The sequence below is a fragment of the Thermobia domestica genome, chromosome 18, assembly GCF_964235325.1.
Source record: "Thermobia domestica chromosome 18, izTheDome1.hap1.1, whole genome shotgun sequence".
NCBI lineage: Eukaryota > Metazoa > Arthropoda > Insecta > Zygentoma > Lepismatidae > Thermobia > Thermobia domestica.
The window spans coordinates 45,691,632-45,707,418 of NC_137471.1; the positions used below are offsets into that span (position 1 = coordinate 45,691,632).

General features: G+C 36.0%; 1 protein-coding gene across 4 annotated transcripts in view; it reads right to left on the reverse strand.

Annotated features, from left to right (window-relative positions):
- Cdc27 (cell division cycle protein 27) overlaps positions 1–15,787 on the reverse strand; it is an 85,280-nt gene that overhangs the window by 18,041 nt on the left and 51,452 nt on the right. For all 4 annotated transcript variants that reach the window (XM_081746981.1, XM_081746979.1, XM_081746980.1 and 1 more), the window contains 4 exons: positions 15,125–15,368; positions 12,901–13,081; positions 7,918–8,143; positions 2,492–2,619 (listed from right to left, as the gene is read on the reverse strand). In XM_081746981.1, coding sequence (XP_081603107.1) covers positions 2,492–2,619; positions 7,918–8,143; positions 12,901–13,081; positions 15,125–15,368 — 779 coding nt within the window. The remainder of the gene's footprint in view (positions 1–2,491; positions 2,620–7,917; positions 8,144–12,900; positions 13,082–15,124; positions 15,369–15,787) is intronic.

Sequence of the window (15,787 nt, forward strand, 5' to 3'; positions counted from 1 at the left end):
TGAGCTACCGCGCCCCCTGTAGGCAGCCTTGACACCCCAAAATAAACTTCTGTCCTTTATAATATATCTAACATAAAGAAACGATATTGGTCGATTTGGCGGTTTATTAATGCACTTCGGAGGACGGACGGACGGGCGCACACACACACACACACACACACACATATATATATATATATATATATATATATATATATATATATATGTTGTACAGAATTTTGAAACTGTTGATATTGTACAATACTTGCTGGGTTCGGCCCTTAATTCCGTCATGGTAAATGTAATATAAGATTTTTTCTTTCTGCATTATACAAAAATTACTAGAACTAAACTAGGCTTAAGCATTTAATGCAATTGAGACTTTCAGTGACTGTTTACCATAGGACATACTATAACGTAACGAAAATTTAGTTTTTGAATTTTTTTTTTTTTTTTTTTTTTTTTTTTTTTTTTTCAGAAAACGGGTCAAATTTTATCTTTCTGAATTTCTTAAGTTATGCAGTTATTTTTTATGACAGAGTATTTGTAATATTAGTGGCTATTTTCATGACTTTTAGTGAGAAAACATCCGGGTTCTCGTTATGAGAACACATTATAACCCATTTAAGTAATTAACCTATTTAGATATACGGCTTTGAGCTCAAATGGCCTGCTCCGCTACCAATGGTCAGTTAAGATGAAAGCTGAAGATATTTTACACTTTTGTCTTAACAACTTGTAATTAATAAAGATTGTACATCTAATTTACCTAATCTTATCATCTCAGTGTTACCTCTTAAAATACACTTTAACTTTCATCCTGGATGGTGTATGGCTTTGGCTTTATTTATTGTTATATTATAATTAATACTTTCTCTGTGAACACACTACTACTAAATGACAGAGATTACATTTTTACTCATCTCAAAAATAGCTTTCTAAGTAATGAAAAATACACATTACTAAGCAAAAATGTAAGCAGTAGCAAATACAACATACTCATTTTCTTTTTTGGACTTGTAATTTCTCTGTCCAAAGTATCAACTTCTTCATGTGTTTGCTGTATAAGTCTCATCGTCTCCGACAAACTTAATTCTTGTACAGCCTTTTTCTTACTGTTAACAACTTCCTTCTCTTTGCTCTTCTTATTCTTTCTTCCTGTCTTCTAGACGAGTTTCTTACTACCAAAATCATTGCTTCTGTTATCTTAACGTTAGAAATCGTTCCTGCAGTTTTACCTGCTCCGTACACTCTGCAAGCGACTCTTCTGTAAAATTTTCTACCAAACGCTATTAACTAAGAAACCTCTTTCCACAGCAGCATTACCGTAAAACAAGGTCAGAAGCAGCTGAAAGAACTTAGTTGTCGAAACACTATTCACACCTGTGTCATGAAGAATGTTAGAAAGAAGTACATCTAGTTTTGTTTGTCTTCCGATCAAATGATTTAACTACTTCCTTAAAACACGGGGAATCGCAAAGTTGAAGTTAGTCCCGTTTCACACAATCGACCATTGACTGTGATAAATGCTTCTTAGACACAAACTCTTCAAGGGCAAAGGTTACACGAGACACTCGTAATGAGCTATTCGCCATTACATCTGGTGAAATACAATTCTACAGGCCAATGGGCACTTTTCAAGCAGTTTCTTGAACAGTGATCAAAAATTCTCTGCACTGGTTCCTAAATGTCAGTATCTCCAGGTCTCTTAAACCTTTGTAAGTAGCAGAAGCACCAAAACCAACATCTACATCCTGAGCCATCTTGATATTGGACGAATTTGTCAAGTCAATGGTAGTGAGCTTTCTGGTGTTTGTATTCCATTCATGACAGCTTTGTGAAGAATCTGGTTGCAATACTGTACAGCAGACTGTAATATCCATCAATATCTCAGCTAAGCATTTTAATATCTCTCAGTATCCAAGCTATATTACTGATGCTGTATATCACCATGTAGCTGTATATCATTGGGATATAAGACAAAAATTCTTGACATATCGTGCCATTTCTTGACTTTTCTTGACCTAGTGTTCGATTTCTTGACTTTCTTGACCTGTAGACACCCTGGCTTCCCTGGCATGCACCATTTTCCTTACTTCCCTGATCAGTAGGAACTCTGTAAGGGGCATCGGGTGTGTTACCCTCCACTCCAGCGACCCCAAAAACAATAGATTCGATACTAACATCGGTCACATTTCGATTATTTTTACGTGGCATCCTCTTCTCACTTTTATTATTATTAAGAATGTAAGTCATACGTGTATTAAGTTTAGCTGAAATTGCTCCAGGCTTTTCAGAGTTACTGTGAGATGATCACGCATACACACGTATATATCAATTTTTACATATGTACTGTATATTATTGTTAAGCCTGTTTCCAAGTATGGGTCTTACTCTGTCCTGGCTTTCACTGCATTATACACTGGTCATTTTTTATTTACAATATTTAATTTCTCCACCTAACGTATTCATTATAATGTAAATTATGTAAATAACAAAAAGTACTACTTACCATGCATTATAATGTCGAGAATCAATTCGTACTGCGCTCCTAAAACAGCTCATTGCTCGTTCTAATTCTTCCGTAGTAACGTATTCGTGCCCTAGTAATGTATGTGCGTATGCGAAGTTAGGATCCACCTGTTGATTAGATATTGTTATTTATAAATTATTTAGAACTACTTTTCTTTACGTATTACCATGGAACTATACTACATTAATCAAAATATAACTATGCTCTAACATCGGTGCTTTCAAAACACCTTTAAAATATAAAGCATAACATCAATAAAGTCAAATTGATTAAAATAATCTTCTTCACAGATAGATAGGCATATGCGATTTTTTTTATTATTATTATTCGAACAAAGGAATCAACATTAAATTCGAACATGGGCAATTTGGACAGAAATCGGAGTAACATCACTACTAAAATCTTTTCTTAGCTATGTTTTCATAGTGTTGAAAGCTGTCAGCGGAACTTCATAGTTAAACATATTTTGAATAATCTATAACAATTTACAGAGCTAACCTTTTGAGTTTATTAATAAGATCGCTCCTCAAATGGCTTCCATTATACTAGCTTACTTCTTCAACTCCAACCGAGTACACTCTTTTATCAAAATGTATAAGCATTTGTTAATTAATTCTATGTTCTAATATTACCCCTATGCCTCAAACAAAAAACTGTAAGGCACATTGGCCAATGAGACTTTTCTCAATATACATGCTTTTAATTAGAAATTGAACGTAGTGAACAAATTATTTAAACTATTTGCCTTTCAAATTCTCAACTATGTTGAATCTTAAAAAAAAAAAAAAAAAAAATCGCATGCAGTACGGTCATACTTCGTCAAAGACAAATATGCAGATGTGGTAACTGGAGCGAAGATCGAACCCGACTTAGTGGCCAATGCGTTAACCACTATGCTACCCAGTCCGCTTCCTGAACAACCATTCTATTACTCTTCAAGATGGTGTTCAGTCTCTCAAACCACATGAACACAGCTCCTGTACTTAGACAACCCAGTTCTCAGAAGACACCTCAGACAGTTGAAGTATATTTAATAAATGGAAGAAATAACTCATTTTTATATCCCACTAATTTTTGTACAGGTGCTAATTCCATGATAAATGAGGTTTTATATAGACGAGGCATTTCATTTTAGCGCCAACTGGGTTTTCAATTTTAAAAAAACTAATCCAGTTTCAACTTGATTACGCAACATTTGTGTGACTGTACTGCATTCGTAATAATAGGCATTTTTTAAAGACTACTAAATACCCCACGTGTTACTGCTGGGAATATTTTGCGTTCGTCCTTTAGTGTCTTTCATATAGAGTTTGTCTGAATTCGAAATATAGCACGAAATTCGAACACCCCGAAGAGGTATCATAGTGAACCAACCCAATTCCTATTTCTCCTCCTGTATGTCAACTGCAAGATATGGACATCTTATTATAATACTTACAACCCCCACCCGCATAGGCGCCGACTTTGGGGGGGCAGGGCACTTTTGGCCCCCCCAATATTTAAAGGTGGGGTCCTCGCCCCCCCAATATAATCCAGTTGAGGAAGAATTACCAAAGAGGAGCAAGAATTTCTGTCGTAAATTACGTCGTGCCTTTAATTCAATATTAGGAACAGCCTTCTTATTCGATAAAAAGCACCGTTTTCAAATCGGCGTTTAACCATTTCAGGATTTCCACTTTTTGAGGTAAATTCTAGACTTTCACTCAAACAGCTACTGCTTCCTTACTATTTATTGTAGGATCGTGATTCATACCTCGTTTCTCTCAGGATAGCTCATACTTTCCAACGGTACCACTCTCTTGTCCGTATTATACACCAGAAATAAGAAAATTGAAAAAAAAAAAAAAAAAAACCGAGATTTTTCGAAAAAAGTCGAAATTTTTGTGCCCCTCTGGCCCGGGCTTGGGTTCACGTAGGGATCTGAATCTTTTTTAAAAAAAAAAATCATGTTATGTACATAATACGTGCGCAAAATTTCGTTCTTGTATCTTGAAAACTGAGGTCGGGAGAAATATTTGAAAGTCTCAAGGTGACCCATCTTTTCATATATGTATATAAATAGAGGAAGTTCGGGTATTATGGAATAGTCGGATAATATGGAACACCTCATTATCTCGCCTGAGATGTGTTGCTTCCAAGCGGAGAGGAAAGAAACTACTACCTCACGTTCCCATGATGCTCTACAGCCAGTCTCCATGTGATTGTGACATTCGTTGTGTTAGTAGACGTGAAAATCTGATTTCTTATTCAGGAATACTTTTACAGATGAGTGGTTTACAACCTGTATTTCCCTATTGAAATGTAATAGAACAACAATTCTTTATTTACTATGATGTTGGATATACATAGGTAGTTTGATAAGCGCCATTATCCTATACGCCTTCGAATGCGTTTAACAGCTCTTTCGTTTCCAAGCGTGGAGGGCAATATGGAATACCCGCAAGAAAAGCATGGTATTCCGATTACAAAAATATCTATCGGTATTGGGCAATTAAACATACATTTATGATGACAACAATGCTAGGGTTTAAGTGTGTTTTTTATTACAGCAAATTTTCTGATGATACAAGGGGTGAGCTTGGTTCCAGCTTTCATCATGTTTAATGTGGGCATACAATGACTGTGCCGATCCTGAAGCAGAGTATTATATTTATGACTTTTGCAAAATAATCACAATCAGTTATGGTTTAGCATTCAGAATTTTCATATATTGTCACTGTATTCATTGTACGTTCAACAGAAAACTAATTTCTTTTCTGTATAGCATTTGTATTCCATGCTCGACTATTTCATGTTACCCTTCAAAGTGGTTTCTTTACAAATTATAAATTTTACTCAACCCTGTAACGAAACTTCTTTATCAAGATATGCATAAATGAAGCCAAATATGTAAGGCGTATACTTGTTTTCCTTTTTGTTTTAATGTGCAATTTTTAACTGAATTACAAGCGAAACAAAAATGGTATTCCATAATACCCTAACTTCCTCTATATATACCTAGGTATAAAATATTTTAAAAATGTATGTCATTCCTATTTAGCCTAGAGTCATGGTTCAAATGCCATTTTCTTCAGTATAATAAACCCTTTCCAACGGTATCACTCACATGTCAGTATCATACACCTAAACCAGATAATTAGGGAAAAACTCGGAAGTATTTTTGTAAATCCAACCAAAACATTTTGCTCCTCTGGCCTAGGCCTGGGTTGACATAGGGAGCTGAATTTTTTTCTAAAAATACACTGTTACGTACATAATACGTGTGCAGAATTCCAATCTTGTATCTTAAAAAGAAAGGGCAGAAAAATTGTTGAAAGTCTGAATTTAGGCTCTCTCTTTATACACACACATATGTATATATTATAAAAATTTACTGCGTCATTACTATTTAGCCTAGAGTCATGACTTAAACGTTATTTTCTTTAGTATAACAAGCCCTTTCCAACGGTGCCAAGCACATGTACGTATCGTATTCCTGAACCGGAAAAATCGGGAAAACTGAATTTTTTTCTGAAAAAATCAGCCGCTCGGAACATTCGCGCCCCTCGTGCCCGGACTCGGCTTTACGTAGAGATCTCAGAAAAAATTGAGAAATATCCAAAGGTACATACAATTCCAATCTATATCGTGAAAACTACAGGCGTGAAAAATTTTTGAAATTTGCCTTAAGAAAAAGTAAAAAGTCACGCCCTTCCGCCCCCACTTGGCGCAGCCAAGTTGACCATCCGGTTCCAAAACGCATCTGGGGTGTTCTTTGGTCTATACTTGACTTGACTAATAAAAAAACGACTCAAGTACCTGTTATAGAACATAAATAAGAAGTCAAAGACCATAGTACGCCATGGTAACAAAAGTTACCAAAAATCCTAAAACAGTTAATAGAGCACTAAAGCTTCAACCAACACTATGGTAACACTGATATGAGAAGTGAAGATCAATGTGGTGCAGTGAAGTTTCCAGATTTTGAACTTGAATTTGTTTTAATGCGTTTACACAAATTTGACTTAGATCATGAATTTAGCAGTGGAGCGGATGCAGCAGACCGAGATCTGGAGGGAAGGAGGCCTTTATCCAGTAGTTGGTAGAAAACGGCTGAATATGATTATATATTTATTCATTGTTTTGGCCCCCCCAATATTTTCTTCAAGTCGGCGCCTATGCCCACCCCTATTCTCTTTCTTTTTCCCTATTTACGCTATATACATACAAGGGTATTTCAAAACAACACCGATAACTTTTGGGAAGTGATTCCTGTAACCAAGATAAGACAAAAGGTATAGACCAACCTGGGTGCACAAATGCTTTCTTTCGGAGTTATAGGCTGCCGAATACATGAAAAAATGAACTTTAAAGTTTTATAGCTCCAAAACTATGGGACCTACCGAAGTCGGGTCAAGACTTCACTTAAGAACTAATATGTGCACTATTCCAAAATACATGTTTCAGAATCCTAAGGTACTCAAGCAACAATTTTTATAGAGGGAGTTTGGCTATGGGCATATAATCTGAGTACTCACCAAGTACTTCTATAAAAATTGTTGCGGAAGTACTGCAGGATTCTGAAGCATGTATTTTTGGATAGGGCACATGCTATTTGCTAAGTGAAGTCTTGACCCGACTACGGTAGGTCCCATAGTTTTGGAGCTATGGAGCTTTAAAGTTCATTTTTTCACGTTTTCGGCAGCCTATAACTCCGAAAGGAAGCATTTGTGCTCCCAGGTTGGTCTATACATTTGTCTAATCTTGGTGTTAGGAATTACCTCCCAAACGTTGTAGGTATTGTTTTGAAACACCTTGTATATAAAATGCTCAAAATTTTCGTTATTTAAAGTTAAAAATTCAAACCCACACTTCATCTTTAAACGATTCCGAGATAAGGGCTGCTTAATGTATTAATTTCAACATCTCTTTTGGCACTTCCAAATCTCAACCCCCTTTTCTTCTCTTCTACGCCATAAACACACACACAAAGACACAATTATACATATCTTTAATTCTTTTCAACGAAAAATTAAAATATAAAATTTAATGTCCCTAATTCCAAGCGATTTTGAAATATAGACATTACATAGAAATTCCCATTTTCTCCCCTTTCCACGTCGATATTTTTAAAATGTTTAAAATGTGACCTTACGTCATAAGGACTTTGCATTGTCCAAATTTCAAGTTTGTAAACTTGGAAGCAGTTTGGCCTAGGGGTTGATAAGTCAGTCAGTCACGAGTATATATGGAGATTCAATATTCTTGTAACACTTGCAACGCAACTAGTTACACACATGTGCATTATATATATATATATATATATATATATATATATATATATATATATATATATTCCAAGTGCAGGTACAATATATTGTTTTTCTTGGAGAGTTAAACTGAATTTATTTCCTACATTTTCTTACCTGAACAGCTCTTTGAAAGAACTTAATGGCAGTCTCGTGCTCTTTTTGCAAGCTAAAACAGTTTCCAGCCGCACACCATGCCGCCGCACAATTCCTGTCTTGTTGTACTAAGTCTTGGGCGAGGGCAGACAAAGCTACTTCTTTCTGAAGATGCCAAAGTGCAGTACTATACAATTCCATTAGCTGCATTCGATAGGGTTCCCGCTCTCTAACTTCACTAAAATAACTGCAAAATGAAATTCACAATGACAGCTGAAAAATTATCTTTTATCCTTCCATTTTATTCTAAGTAACTTCTTGATGAAATGGAGCTGAACTACATGACACACCAAAAAACATTTTAATATAGTTTTAATCTAAACACATGTAAGTTTCTACAATATTAAAATAATAATTCTTCTTAAGTGTAAAGGAGCACCAATGGCCAATAGACGGTAATACTTTTTTTTTTTTTTTTTTTTTTTTTTTAACGGCAACGAGAAAGTCCACAACAATTTAGTTAAATTCAAAAGGCATTTGTTTTATTTGCTTGCTTTATTCACTGCTTTAATTTTAATTTCAGCAAATACTTACAATAATCAGGATCACTCTCAATAACTGACAAAGTAAAATATCGGGGGGAAGGGGTGATGAAAAATTCCTGGCTTTGTTCTCTTAAAACTGAAATAGGCAAATAAAAGTGTTAGCATATGAAAGCCTGATATCTTAATACGCAATTGTCTTAAAATCAATTGAATCCTAATTGTACAACATCTGTCATTGCAGGTAGAAGGTGAGATGCAAGAGGCACGAGGAAGTTTCACGTCGTCGGAGCTGAGGACCGTTATGAAGTTCTTATAGCTCCAGGGAAAATCTGCAAAGGAAATTCATATGGAGATGTGCCAAACACTGAGGGAGAAATGTCCTTTATACGCTGTGTGAAAAGTTCCATACCCAGAAATCGACCAAAAAAGTCCTGGCATCCATCCGTTTTCTGGAACAAACATGGACATTATAATGGTGGACTACCTACCGAATGGCGCCTCTATCACTGGAGAGTATTATGCCATTTTCTAGGCCAGCTGAAAGAAACAATTCAGAGGAAACGCTGTGGAAAGCTCACAAAAGGAATCATGATGTTGCACAACAATAAATCTATCCACAAGTCCATCACTGTTGCTGCCAAATTGGCCACCCTGGGATTCCAACTGGCGCACCCCCTCCCTTATTTTCCATACCTGGCTCCTTCTATTTTCTATTTTCCAACCTGAAAAAACACCTGAAGGATCACCGCTTTTTCTTCAGGTGATTCTTTTTTTTTTTTTCCATTGGCTAGAAAAGCTTCAAAATGCTGTCAAAAGTACACTGATTTCTATAGGGAATACACTGAATAAATATTCAATCTCGGACCTCTGCCACTTGTTTTTCTTTGCAAAGCCAGGAATTTTTCAGCCCTCCTCGTAATTCTCTGATTATTAATTTAATCTTTTTCGGGCAAAATCTTAATATCGAAATTATGCGGAAGACGTCATAAATTGAAATAAATGTTTTTGAGTCATATTACACCCTCCATTCCAAAAGAAACCGAACTTTTGAAAACAAATAGTACCACTAGTGCCATCTGTTGTAATATTTTACCGGTAGATGGCGTAGTCCCTCATTGACAACTGGTATAAATGTCATGACATTTGGATGCACGGCAACAAAGTTATTGCGTTTCAACTGTCAGTATGTTGTGTACATCGGTCGGAAAATGAGTTTCAAACAACGAGCTGCAATTGAGTTTTGTGTTAAACTGGGTAAAACTTTTAGTGAAACGCACCAAATGCTACAAACTGCATATGGTGATGAGTGTCTATCCCGTACGTAAGTTTACGAGTGGTTCAGGCGATTCAAATCGGGTAGAGAGACGCTGCATGATGACGAAAGATCAGGCCGTCCCAGAACCGGATTATCGGAAGAAAACATCGAAAAAGTGTGTGAATTCATCAAACATAACAAAAAATCGTCGGTGAAAGTTATTGAAATGGAATTAGGCATTCCTCAAACAACCGCAAACCGCATTTTGACCAAAGTTTTGGGCCTTAAGAAGGTTAATTCGCGGTTTGTACCACACAAACTCACCGAAGACCAAAAAATTGATCGAATTGCGCATTGCAAAGATATCGTTAAAAGTGCTCGGCAGGATCGAAACTTCTTGAAATCGATTGTAACTGGTGACGAGGCGTGGTGTTTTGAATATGAGCCCGAAACAGAGCGGCAAAGTGCTGAATGGAGAGCGTCGGATGAAGGAACACCCAAAAAAAGTCGCTTGGTGAAGTCAAAAGTTAAGGTGATGCTGATTTGTTTTTACGATTCAAAAGGAATTATCCACAAAGAATTTGTTGAGCCCGGCCAGACAGTCACTGGAGAGTTTTACTTGGGCGTCATGAAGCGTTTGCTGGCAAGAATTCGTCGTATTCGGCCCGAATATCGCGAAATCGGCAGTTGGACTCTTTTGGACGATAATGCACCATCACATCGTTCGCGACTTGTAACTGAATTTTTGGTCAAAAATCACATTATTCGGTGGCATCATCCGCCCTATTCACCAGATCTCGCTCCGTGCAATTTCTATCTGTTCCCGAAACTGCATTTGGCGATGAAAGGAAAGTGGCACGCATCGATTGATGCCATTCAGAAGGCGACGACAGCCGTCCTAAAGACCATTCCAATAAAGGACATGGAGAAGTCGTTTGACAACTTGTTGGAGCGTGCAAATATGTGTATCGATGCAGAAGGGGAATACATTGATTAATAAAAATGATTTGTTCCAAAATGTACATTGCTTTTTTGTTTTTTTAAAACGTTCGGTTTCTTTTGGAATGGAGGGTGTATATCAGAACTGAACAACCACCGTTAAATCTACATAACAACTTCGCCAAAGGTTTGGATAGTGATATTAACAGTTTCATTCAGAAATGCGACCCTCATTCACGGTAATTTGAATAGGTAACTCAATTTTCCGGAAAGACTTAGAGACTACATGAAAGAAGCATTTTGTCTACAGGTTTCAAATTTAGCAAAAGCGAAGATATGGTAACATTCTATTTTACACAATCACAAAATAACAAATTTTTAAGCTATGAAGAAGATTTGTAGATATTTGCACGTTGTGAATAATTTTTATTGGTTGTGCATAGTAACTATTTTCTATATATATATATATACATATTTTTTTTTTCAGAAGATTTTAGGAAAGATAACCTTCAAGAAATCATAAAAGTGATTCTGGCTTATTCAATGTTTCCTGAGAAAAGAAGCAAATTGAACCGTATTGAGCGAGATACAAATTCGCGATAGATAAGTATTAATGAATTAGACTGACTATACTAGCTGACACATTCGGAAGCGAGTTCGAACATCAACACGACTGTGGAACGAATATATTAATGAAGAAGTAAAACAATGGTATTCCTCTGAAAGTGTCCCGAACCATATCTACAGAAAACGATGGTACAAATTCCTGAACACATTCAGATTTCTCATATCTGGACAAATTAAAGTAAAACTGCGAACGGCTAAATAAATATCCACCAAAATATTAGTCTACTGAACGTGTATGGAAAAAGATCAGATTATAATTTGTACTTACAAGTGTTTGAAATTTCTGACATTAATGTTGTCTGCTCGTAATTGTAATTAAAACCCACTAATGAAGTAGTTTTCAAATAATGGTGAAGAGACATCGATATCTGCATAGTGATGGCAAGGACTTCGAACAGTTGTCACTATAACACATAATCTGATTATTTCTCATATACGTACAAGGCGCACTCACATTTTGCTTTTTCTCCCACATAAATCAAGAAAAAAAAAAAAAAATGACACCAGATTAAAACAGGAGATGATATACCAATTAGACAGTGCACCGGTTCAGAAACATAAAAAGTGTGATTCGATACTTTTATGACAATCCTTGAGACCAGTTTCTGGGAATGGATGAAAACCTACTATACCTCGTGAAGGTCCCTATTCATGGAGCTCTTAAAGATAAGGATGCTTGTCACAAACACCCGGAAATCGGACGAATGACAAGGAACAGAGATTGCAGAATGCACAACATTGTCTTCACTGTAAGTATTTGTGGTCAGCCATGTTGATCATCATTTGTAATATATAGGTTCTGCTCACGTGTTTTGTTTATACAGACAAAAGTAAATAGCCTATTTTATATGTTACCCACAAATAACATGTAATGTTATTTTATCCATGACTACATGTATAAACTACCATCTCCTCCACTAACGTTTTACTCTGTTTCACGTACTGGCTGTGGTTCACGAACCTCAATATGTTTCTTTCTCCTATTATATCACATATGATTATAGGGGGCCATAGACGCACACACTTGCATGGCCAACTTGCATGAAAGAGCATTTTAGAATAATTTTTTGGCCCACACACGTACCATCTTGCTGTTCAACGTAATGATCTTAGCATTACGGAGGAAAGAATCTCGTGATTTATTCCGCTGTCGTGATTGGCGCACTTAAATATAAAACAACCAACTTGCATGTTTACAGAAGAAACTTTCAACATGCATGAACGAGACAATACACGATCAACTTGCCTGTGGTTTTATCATTTTTCATGCTTGTTGGAAGAATTCTTCATGCATGTGTCTGCGTTTATGGGCCCCTTCTGACCTAGTGGTAGAGCGCTCACCGCTCGTGAGCGGTGCTTAGTTCGATCTCAGATCCACAGCATCGTGTCGGTGAATTTTCTCTTGCTTCTCCAGTTTCCTCCCACAGTTCAGTGTATAAATTCTTTCATAATGATTCACTAATTATCCATATCCTTTTGTCTAAAGAGCATAAAACGTAAAATGGGAAGATTTCATTCTTTCAAAACATGTATATGTAATCTGCGTATCCTTGTATGGACGAGACGTACTGGTTTTAAACGGACTACAATCTAATGTTCTCGTACAGGAAACTGAAGATAAAATAATACTACACTTACCTTACAGACTGCTGGTAATCTGTTAATTCGTAATAAGCTTTCCCAAGCATTGAAAGAACCCAGCCAGTATTATACTGCTGGGGTGGTAAATTATTAAGACATTCTATCGCTTTCTGGCAATTGTACTGTGATAAATTAAGATATGCCATACCGATATCTCGAAGTAAACTCATTAAGCCTTCTGAAATGAAATGAAGAACATATCATTAGAAAAATAATTATCTATACGAAAACCATTAGGAACACTTTTTAAATTTGCAGAACAGCACGAAAAATGCAATCAATTACGTTACAGGAATAATAAACAAATTTTATTTATTTTTGAAAGCAATATTTAAGATTTTATTTTAAACCAGTAGTCTTTACACCTACTGTTACAATCTTAACATGAACATATGAAATGATAAATATTCCCAGGTCGAGGATCAAATTATGTCGTTCTAACTAAAAATACAGTATATTACTATATCCACTTTTGGAGTAAGAACCTGTATGTTTCTTGAAATTTTGCCTTCCTTCTCAGCACCAATGCTATGAGAAACATGGACCAACAGTTTAAGATGTAATCCGAACCACCATGATGCGTTCAAATTTTAACCATCTACCGAAAATGTACCAGGGACCACATGCACCAAAGGCGCATACGCTATCACTAAACAGCGCGGAGGTATTTTGAGGATAAAACATCAAGGTTCATTGGGAGATCACGTGGTGCGTATAACACGTCCATTTCATAGAGCTTTAGAGATGAACGGGGATACTGAATTCTGAAACAATGAACCAACCTTTTTTTTTTTTTTTTAATACTAATGTGGTACAACCATGCTGCAAGAAATTGTCCACTCATCTTTCCTGTAAAACACTTCACTTGTATAAAATGTTTACGGTTGTCGTAAAGATCTTGTAAAAATGAGGAAAGTCCCAGAAGTCCGTGCATTTTTCCCTTCCTAGATGCAAGTGTGTGGTGTAATCAACAGTTAGTATTACGTTCGTTAATAGCTACTTGATCACGAAGATGAGAAATCAAGAGGAGGATAATCCTGGTGGTAGTGTTCTCACCCACGTGGTGTTTTCAGACAAGAAGAAGAAAGTATTGATGATGAACAATTTTCATTGTGGCTCAGCAACATGAAGTTTCGATACGTTGTCTGCGCACCTCGGTTCGCACCATCAAAGAGAACTGTTCAGAAATACTATGCAAGCTTCTAAACTGGCCATTTCAACATAGGTGACGTGCCAAGGAAAGGTCGGCCTTGACGATGTGGCTGCAATTCATAGGACTGTTGACGAACAAACATCAACCATCCAAATCTCTGAAGAATGAACTAGGATTACCTGTACAGAATTTTCACGTAACTGTACTACACGAAGAATCCCTTGCAATCTATGGCCAGAATAGGAATTTCATCTCAGATTTGCGGAAAAATTCTTCAGGAATTTTTACAGAGATGAGACGAGATCATGAAACTGTTAGTCAGGGATAAGGACGGTTTGTCAAATTGGGCTCTTTGACAATACAACAAAGCATATTGTGGTCTACAAAGAATCCACCACCGCCAAAAAAGGCTAGACGACAGGAATATGCAATCAAGGTCATGTTCTCCGTTTTCATGTGTCAGCTATCCCATTCTTCAAATGAGGTATCTCTGTAGCCAAATAATTACCTTAAATGTGGAACAACCTTACCTTAGATAATTCCAATGACAAGTTGTGAACTGGAAATTTCGCCAAACAACGCCCCGGCACACCAGTTAGTCCAAACTATGGACTTATCCGTGCGTCCAAGATCAATTTCGTGCAGGCAAACACCCTAGTCGCTCATCTCGCCTGCTTGAAATTTCTGGATTTTCAAAATCCAAGCAAATTGGCGTGAAAATTGTTGCGAGGATATCAATGAATGATCACAGCAGTGCACGAAGAACTTGCAAAACTGTTCGACTGATTTTCAAAATTGTTTTTACAAACGAATACGTAGGCTACAAAAATGTATTCAAATTAACGCCGCTTACAAATAAACACTAAGGAATGTTTCTGTAAAACTATTAAGAATTACTGTATTATTTCTTTCCATCCAAAGTGCACAGACTTTTGTAATCCTCTCTTATATGAAGCAGTGGAAGGTATTTTAAAAATTAATTTTAAAAAAATCATCTTGATTCCTCATGCTAAAAGGCCTACACAAAAAACTACAGAAACAATCTCGTTAGATATAACAATCACTTACCTGCTGATTGTTTCTGCAAATTCAAAGCCTGCTGCGTGAGATTCTGTACCGTTGTATTATTATTGGAAATAATTTTACTTTCCGAAGTAATAGTCTCTGATTTTTCTTTCTCATTTTTATTCTTTTCATTCAACTCGTTAAATGCAGTCTTACTAATATTGGATTTTGAAAGACGAGATTTCGTTTTCCGAGACGGTGACTTTGGTGCTGTGAATTTGTTACGATTTGGACTTTTATTATTTTCCTGTTCAAGAAAACATACAATTAGTATCAAAAGACAAGAAAAATACATATATAATACTAACAATAGATAAAATATCTGAAAATTAAATGGCAAATCAATGTCTGAATACTTCCCTGTTACCTGTTTACATTTAAATTCAATACTTGAATAAATAAATAAATAAATAAATAAATAATAATAATAATATCATTGACGATACATAAAATGAATTTATAAATAGATGAACGAAAGTTTTTCTAACACAGTACTTAAGTTTCTCTGAATAAAGAAAGAAAATATTTCTTTCGTCATTTCCAATTACGAGGCATTATTATCAAGGGTAAAAGGAAATTAAAATTGATGATTAAGAACTCTGCGAAGAATCAGTATTCAAATTACCATTATAAAATGTACTGAATTCCGCCTCATCAGAGATAAAA